The sequence below is a fragment of the Chrysochloris asiatica genome, unplaced genomic scaffold (assembly GCF_000296735.1).
Source record: "Chrysochloris asiatica unplaced genomic scaffold, ChrAsi1.0 scaffold00186, whole genome shotgun sequence".
Classification (NCBI taxonomy): domain Eukaryota; kingdom Metazoa; phylum Chordata; class Mammalia; order Afrosoricida; family Chrysochloridae; genus Chrysochloris; species Chrysochloris asiatica.
The window spans coordinates 2276180-2285135 of record NW_006408704.1 but is presented as its reverse complement, the minus strand read 5'-3'; the positions used below and the strand labels follow the sequence as shown (position 1 = coordinate 2285135).

Sequence of the window (8956 nt, the reverse complement as noted above, 5' to 3'; positions counted from 1 at the left end):
TCTAGGAATGGAGGTCCCTGGGACCATCAAGGGAGAAGAGCAGAGAGTGGGACCCTACCCAGAGAAGCACTGATGCCTTAGAAGGAGGCAGAGACGATGACATGGAGAGATGGAGCAGCTGAGGACTTCAGACACAGAGAGGGAGAGGGGCTGTGTGCTCACGACCAGGAGGCAGGCTTGTAGTGTATACCCTTTGGTTGGTTGATGATGCATGGAGGGGATTGTAACCATGACAATGAAATGATATACGATAGGATGAATGTAAAACTAATGGTCTCCCATGTAAACTATCACATAATTCACAATAAAATATTTGGGGGGCAAAAAAACAAAACAAAACAAAACACCTGTTAAACCCCAGCAAAGTCTTTGGGAAGATGAGGGTTAAGCTTTGCCTTAAGCCCCCTCCCCCCAATCTCCATTACACACCTCTTTCTTATAATAAACATTTGCTCAGATGGGGAGGGAAAAATAAAAAAAATTCTATGATGTGATGTCCAGAAACATTTCTATCACCAAGGCAATATTTTCCAACTACTGACCCTTCCTCTTTGTTTCCAACCTTTGCATTCCAATCACCAGCAATTATCGATACATCTTGATTGTGTTTGATCAATTTTAGACTGAAGAAGTTGGCTGTTGTTGTTGTCAAATGCCATTGAGTTGGTTCCGACCCATAGCGACCCTGTATAGGGTTTCCAAGGAGCGGCTGGTGAGCTTGAACTGCCAACCTTGCAATTCAAAAGGCTTAGCAGTCTGGTGCATTAACCCACAGCATCACACCAGGACTCCAAAGAAGCTGGTAGAATTCTTTAATTTTATCATTACTGGCTTTAGTGGTTGGTGTGTAAATTTGGGTAACAGTGGCATTATTAACTGGTCTCTTTTAGACGTATGGCTATTATCCTATCACAGACAGCATTGTACTTCATGACGGATTTTGATATGTTCTTTTTGATGATGAATGCAAGGCCATTCTTCTTTAATTTGTCATTCCCGGCATAATAAACCATGTGACTGTCAGATTCAAAATGCCAATACCAGTCCATTTCAGCTCACTAATGCCTAGGATATTGATGTTTATGCGCTCCATTTCATTTCTGACAATTTACAATTTGTTCTGATTATTAATGAATGTTTACAGTTGTTTCTCTTTATTTTGAGTTGTGCTCCATCAGCAAATGAAGGTCCTGAGGGCTTCACCCCATTTGCATCATTATGGTCAACTCTACTTGGAGGAGGCAGTTGTTACACAGTCGCATTTTAAGTGCCTTCCAATCAGACAATCTGACAGTGTTCTACTGCTATCCATAGGCTTTTCGGTAACTAAATATCTGTCTTCATCTAGAAACTCGTCTGAAACCTGTCCACCATGGGTGACCCTGCTGGTATTCAAAATACCCATGGCATAGCTTCCAGAATCACAGCAACACACAAGCCACCACAGCACGACAAACTGACAGACAAGTGGTGGAAAATACTCAGTTACTTTACTTATGAATCAGCTACTACAGTAAGTATGAGCCTCATTTTATAAAGGTCAGGAAAGAGAGGCTCAAAATAGTTTGCAACTTGTCTAGATAATATAGGTAACAGGCAAGGCAGGGATTTTAAATTTTTGTCAGGTGGACTTAAAAGTTCATAAACGTAATTGCTACGTCAAACAAAGTTTCCCATCATTTCAGGCAAACAGGGAGTGGACAGGGAAGAAGTTTCCCCAGTATCTTTCCTTAACACCTCAACAAAAGTCTCGTGACAGCCACAGGAACACCCAGAAGGCGTACCAGATAGTCTTCAGCTTCCCTTCATCACACTCCCACTTCCTACCTGGAACCTCAATTTAAAAATAAAGTTGACAAATAAAAGATAAAACTCACTTTGTAAACTATAGACCACTATTCAAATATTAGTACTAATTATTTTGCCAGCCACAACTTTGTTGTTCTTAGTTGCCATCAAGTCCATGTCAACTCATGGCTCCATCTGTGCAGAGCAGAAATGCTCTATAGTCTTAAGGCAGACCTTCTGGAAGCAGATAACCAAGCCTGTCTTCCAAGGCACCTCTGGGTAATTCTGAACAACCACCTTTTGGCTAGTAGTCAATGCTTAACAGTTTGTGCCACTCAGGGACTCCTAAAAGAGACTCAAATTTTACAGCCTTTGCAGTTTCGCCTTCAGTTCAAAATGCACCTAAATATCCAATACTATAACACTAGTATAGAACTAGCACTCTTGGTTCAAAAAGAAGTTTAAAGGAATTTATCAGCAAACTGGAGAAAATGGGACTAGAAGCAAACTCTGAAAATTCTGGACTGGACTTCCTAACTAAGGATGTGCTTTACTTAGACATACAGGCTACATATAATGTACTGATTTTACACAACGAATAGGAGGGGGCTAGGAGAGGCACTGAAGTTTTGAGTTCAAGTTTTTTCAAATGTTCAAGCAAGCAAAGTCAGCACAATTTCACTTTTCTGTTTCAACCAAGTAGTAGATCCTTCCCTGTCCCCCAGGATAGAAGAAACTTATTTTGAGCAGTAAATTGTCCTGCATGATAAACTTTTATCTGGTACAACAAAAACAGACTCTCTGAAATAGTCTGGTTGGTGGAGGTGGTGTCCTTGAGAAGAGAAGAAAACGTGCTAAAAATTGTAAGCTACTTCCAGTCTTGACTTGGCTTATGAAATATACCAAAATAATCTTCTGAAGCAAATAATATCTTTTCCCACCCAAAGATCTAATAGATCTAATAGAGCTCTTCAAAGAAGATCTTTGATATGTATGTAGAGAGAGAGAGAGCGAGTCCTGGTGGACTGCAAGGTCAGTTTGAATTTCAGGGTTGGCGGTTCAAACTTACCAGCCACTTCTTGGAAATCCCATACAGCGTCACTATGAGTTGGAACTGACGGCACTTAACAACAACAACAACAATATATAGATACACACACCTTCTCTCTTTTTTTTGTTGTTGCTAAGTGCCGTCAGTCCCAACTCACAGCGACCCTGTATAGGGTTTCCGAGGAGTGACTGGTGAGTCTGAACTGTTGGCCTTGCAGTTCAAACTGACCTTATGGTTCAGTGCATTATCTTCTAGTGCCACACTGGGACTTCTATAACCTATTAAGAATGTATTATTTATTTCAATAAAATGGGAGAAAGGAAGGTATTCTAGACAAAAGTATTAACATAAGACCAAGAGATGGGACAAAGTTGGGGGTGGGAAGGAACACAACAATTATACAAAGCAATGAAACCTGTAATCGGAAAGCCAATTAATAAAAAGACACTAAATGCCAGTGAATATTTTGCTTATCTATAAGATGAGCAACACAGCTCATATGCTTTTGCTATAGGCAAGGTAATCAGCTAAATTTTCTCTGAGGCAATGTTTACATACCACTGTTCTTTGCTTGTTTGGTAAGAAAACTCTGATAGTGTTGCTTGTTTTAGAAGAATCTGTGAGCTTGCCATCATCCGATGCCCGGCGCTGATACCCAAACTGTTGAACTATTGTAGGGGAGATACAACTGGAGCCATCAAACACCGAGTCTTTTAATCCAAAACCATTGCTGATCGTCTTCCAGGCCCCCTGTATGTGCTCCATTGATGCAGCTTAAATAAAAATTAAACCTGGTAAGAAAGACAAATAGTTGTCATTCGAATGCAAAATCAATTAACCCAAAGTAATTATAAAGATATTATTTTTGTGCATGATAACTTCTTAATTAAGGTAACCAGAAAATAAAACTTGTCTGTTAGTATGAGATCATAAAATAGTTCATGGTGGTGGTGGTTATGTGCCGTGGAGTCGGTTCCAACTCATAGCAACCCTGTACTGGGTTTCCGAGGCTGTATATATTTACGGGAGCAGAAAGCATCATCTTTCTCCCATGAAACAGCTAGCTCATAGACAACTCAAAAATTAGGAAACCAAGAACCAAAGGTCAAAAGACTTATCAAGGATTATGCTAACAGTTAAAAACCAACTTGAACATGAATGAGCCCAAGTCTCCTGACTTTCAAGCCTAATACTTTTTCTATTACATTTCTTTGTTGTTATTGTTAATTCTATATTAAGTATGAAGAACTACCCTTGAGAATGAGCATTAGTACTATGAGAAATACAAAAAAGTGTAATCATAATATCTGCCTTCAAGAAAGGAAAACTCATTTTGCCAGGATGCATGTTAGCCTCTTTATATATAATTATCTCTCTTATTTATATAGGAGGCCCGTAGATTTTAAATCCCTTCTTCCATATATTCTATTTTTTATATAGCAACAAGGCAGAGAAGTCATGCTACTTGTCAAAGGACAGCCAGGTAATACAATCAGATTCCATCTTTGTTTAAATGGAGTCCTGGGGTGGCGCTGTGGGATAAGCACTGGACTGCTAACCCCAACATTGGCAGTTCAAATTCACCAGTCACTTCTCAGAAACTCTACACATGGCCATTATGAGTTGGAACTTAACAACAATAACATCTCTACTTAAATTTAAAATCCACAAAGTTTTCACCATAACATTTATAATTCAATTTTGATGTAGAAAGAAAGCTTAAAAACAGAATAAAACAAACAGTCACTTAACCAAAAATAAAGTTTCATTGTGCATCATAGATAATAACTCCTACTGAAGTGTACAATAGTCACAAAATGACAGTAAATAAGTTAAATACTCTGCCTTAGCAGTCAGGGTACACAATGCCCCAGCACTGGCTGGGGATCAGTAATCATGTAGAGAAGTAAGGGTTTGTCTCCTTCAACAAATCTTGAGGTTGATAGGAGATACTGTCTTTCTCAAACCTTCCTGCTTTAAATTCTTGCTTTGTCTTATTACTAGTGTTGTTGCTGTTACTACCATTGAGTTGGTTCTGACTTTTAGTGAGTGACAGCTCCACATTTACTAGGGGTCTTTGTACAATGCTGTAGGATATGCACTGACTGCTAACTTGAAGGCCAATGGTTCAAATTCACCAGTCGCTCCTTGGAAACCCTATATAAGGTCACTATAAGATGGAACTGACTCAATGGCATTTAACAATACTAGAGACTCAATGGTACCTACACAACAACTATGTATGAGCAAGTGTACATAAGCATACATTCAACTCATACTTTTTGTTGTTAAGTGCTGACTCGTAGTGACCCTGTAGAGGATTTCCAAGGAGCAGCTGGTGGATTTGAACTGCCCACCTTATAGTCTGCAGTCCAGTGCTGATTTTACAGTGCCACACCTTACTCATACTACCCCCAGCCCCATTCCTTTAATCCTTACAGAAATACGTTAGGTATTTTACAATTGAAAACATTCTCACATTTACCTTAGAGGTAGGACCCACAGCTGGGTCTATGTGACTCTATATCCCTTACTCTTCCTAAGAGCTAAAATGGCCAAGATTTAAAGACCATTTAGTCCAAACCTCTTGGTCTCAACCAACATTCTCTTCCTGAATATCCACTATGTTCAAGTACATGCCTGAATCAAAGAGGAAACTAAAAGAGAGAGGTTTAAAACCTTACTCAAGATCACAAAATAGCATTCTCCTCAGACTACCTTGGTGAATGCTAAATTGGTATAGCCTTTTTTGGAGAGGAACATGGTAAAAACTATTAGGATTCTGATTATTTTCTTAAAGATTCAAAATTATCTAGGAATTTATCCTGCAGAAAAGTATCTAAGGAGATAAACACAAAGATAATTCACTGCAGCACTGTTCTTAGCCTTGAAAATTTGGACATGGGAGAAAGAAATTCCTAATATGGAATTAAATTATGTTAATATCCATGTGATAAAATGTGCAAAGATGTAAAAAGACATCTAAGATAAAACAAAAATCTAATAAAAGTATAATTTGAAATTTTTCTATATTAATCGAGAAAGGAGAAAAAACTAGAACTAAAAACAAAGAAAAAGGGAAAATCTAAATAAAACAAGAAGTGAAAATAACAGTGGAATTATGAGGGATTTAACTTTTAAACTATAAAGTTATGTAAACCTATATTAAATCTGTCAGGGAGAGGGGCAGAACAAGTTTCCACAACATTTAAGTAGCAATAACACACTGTCTCCCTCCTCTGGCAGCTACACCTGAGCCCTGATTCACTTGTAACTCTATACGAAGGTTACCATTAGGCCACTTTTTAGGATACACCTACAGCTCTTTTTTCCCCTTAGATTGCTTTCCAAGCCAAGGATGAAGAGATGAAGGAATTTAGGACTCATCCTAATGATGAGAGAAGTAAATGAGAAAACAGAGGACAAATTCTAGTATGTGTTAGTCTGTGATGACTCAGCTCCTGATGATCTATAGAGAGCAGTTAAAGCAATCTTAAAAATGTAACTCATGTCATCACTCTTCTTTGTAGCACCTGGAGTCCTGGTGTGATGCTGTGGTTTAATGCACCAGACTGCAAAGCCATTTGAACTGCAAGGTTGGCAGTTCAAGCTCACCAGCTTATAAAGGGTCACTTTGGGGTTGGAACTGACTCAATGGCAATTAATGACACCACCACCTTCACTGCAGTCATGGTGTGGCACTGTGGATTAATGCACTGCACTGCAACATTAGCTTGAACCACAAATTTGGAGGTTCAAGCTCACCAGCCGCTCCTTGGAAACCCTATACAGGATCGTTATGAGTCAAAACCGACAGGATGGCACTTAACAACTACCATCACAAGAAAATCTAAACTGCTTAACAAGGTCTAAGCATACCAAGCTTCAAATCCACAGGACTTTTTTAACTTCTTTTTCCTTTCAGCTGGAATAATCTTTCCCCACAAACAGGCAAAGCTTGCCACTTGACATTTTTAATGTCTCCACCCAAAAACATCTCTTTACAGAGGTTTTCTTAGCCAGCCTGGCCAAAATAGTCTGCTCCCTTCCCCCATCATATAATTCTGCCTATTTTCTTTATGGCATTTCTTGTTGTTGTTGGGTGCCATCAAGTCGGTACCGACTCATAGTGACCTTATGAACAACAGAATGGGCCAACCTCACAATTGTTGCCAACACTTGGCCAAGCCATCTCTCTGGGGGGTCTTCCTCTTTTTCTCTGACCCTCCACCTTACCAAACATGATGTCCTCCAACAACTGGTCCCTACTGACAATATGTCCGAAGTATGAGAAAAGAAGTTTGGCCATCCTGGCATCCAAGGAGCACTCTAGCTTGCACTTCTTCCAACACAGATCTGTTGGTTCTTTTGGCAGCCCATGGCACTTTCAATATTCTCCTCCAACACCATAACTCAAAAGCATCAATTCTTCTACAGTCTTTCTTATTCACTGTCCAGCATTCGCATGGATATGAAGCTATTGAAAATACCATGGCTTGGGTCACCCACACCTCAAGCTGACATCTTTGCTCTTCAACACTTTCTTGGCATAGATGAGTGAGTGCCTCCTGTGCCACCTCACTTTCTTGAAAGATTTCAATTTTTATTCCATCAATTCCTGGTGCCTTGTTCTTTGCCAATTCCTTCAATGCACCTTGACCTTCTTCCTTCAGTATCATTGGCTCTTGATCATATGCTTGCTACCTTTTCAAACGGTTGAACATCAAGCATTTCCTTTTGGTACAGTGACTCTGTGTATTCTTTCCATAGTCTTTTGATGCTTTCTGCATCATTCAATAATTTGCCCAGAGAATCCTTCAATAACAAAAGTTGAGGCTTGAATTTTTTTCTTCACTTCCCCCATCTTGAGAAATGCTGAGTGTGTTCTTCCTTTTTGGTTTTCTGACTCCAGATCTTTGCACATTTTGTTGTAATTTTTTGACTTTACCTTCTTGAGCTTTGAAATTCTCTGTTCAACTCTTATACTTCCTCATTTCTTCTGTTTACTTTAGCATCTCAATACTGGAAAGCAGGTTTCAGTGTCTCTTCTGACATCCATTTTGACCTTTTCCTTCTTTCGTGTCTTCTTAATGACGTTTTGCTTTCTTCCTGTATGAAGTTCTTGATTTCATCCCAAAATTCTTCTGGTCTTCGGTCTTTAGTGTTTAAAGTATCAAATCTGTTTTTCAGGTGCTCTCTAAATTCAGGTGGGATATATTGAAGGTCATAGTTTGGCTCTCTTGGACTTGTTTTCGTTTTCTTCAGCTTAAGTTTGAATTTGCATATGTGCAATTGATGGTCTGTTCCACAATCAGCCCCTGGCCTTGTTTTGACTGATGAGATGGAGCTTTACTACTTTTAAATTGTTTTTGGACACCTCCATGAAAATAGGCCCTGCCAATCTTGGTCACTGCTGTATAGGTGTTGTTGTTGTTGTTAAGTGCCGTCAAGTTGATTTCAACCCATAACAAATCTGTATGGGTTTCCAAGGAGCAGCTGGTGAGCTTGAACCACCAACCTTGCAGTTCAAATGACTTTGCAGTCTGACGCATTAACCCACAGTGCCACACCAGGACTCATAGCACCACACCGGCTGTATAGGCAGTCCCCAGTTTATAATCATACTATAACCTGTTTTTCTTTTCTTGTAAAGCAAGGCACATCTATTGTTGTTACTGTTTGCTATTTTTTTCTAATTTTTTCCTACTTGAAAGAACAAGCAGACCAGCCTGGAACAGCTAGAGGAACAGAAGACACTTCTTGAAAGAAAGACTAACAGGAAAAATCCAAAACAAAAATAGCAGTCTGACTGGCTACTACAAGAACAAGCAAGTTGTTTGCAGGGAAGCCATTAGGCAAATAATCAAGTTCCTTCAGGATAAACCCCCCTCTAAGACACGCAAAGAGAGACTAGGAAGAAAGAAAAAACAAAGACAGACTAGGAAGAAAGAGTGACAAACGACTTCCGAATCGCTAGTCACTGAAAACTCTACGAATAGCCAAGAAACATTGTCAGATATAGGACTGGAAGGTGGGAAGGCACTCAGAAAGCAACTGTGGAAAAAAATGCCTCCTCAAAGTAGGGTTGACCATAATGACATGAATACAGTTAAGCTC

At 39.4% G+C, this 8956-nt stretch overlaps 1 protein-coding gene across 2 annotated transcripts in view; it reads right to left on the bottom strand.

Moving 5' to 3' along the window:
- RAF1 (v-raf-1 murine leukemia viral oncogene homolog 1) overlaps positions 1 to 8956 on the bottom strand; it is a 125951-nt gene that overhangs the window by 39105 nt on the left and 77890 nt on the right. For both annotated transcript variants that reach the window (XM_006872170.1, XM_006872169.1), the window contains one exon: positions 3398 to 3630. In XM_006872170.1, coding sequence (XP_006872232.1) covers positions 3398 to 3474 — 77 coding nt within the window. In that variant the 5' untranslated portion in view covers positions 3475 to 3630. Of the gene's footprint in view, positions 1 to 3397; positions 3631 to 8956 lie in introns of those variants that run through there.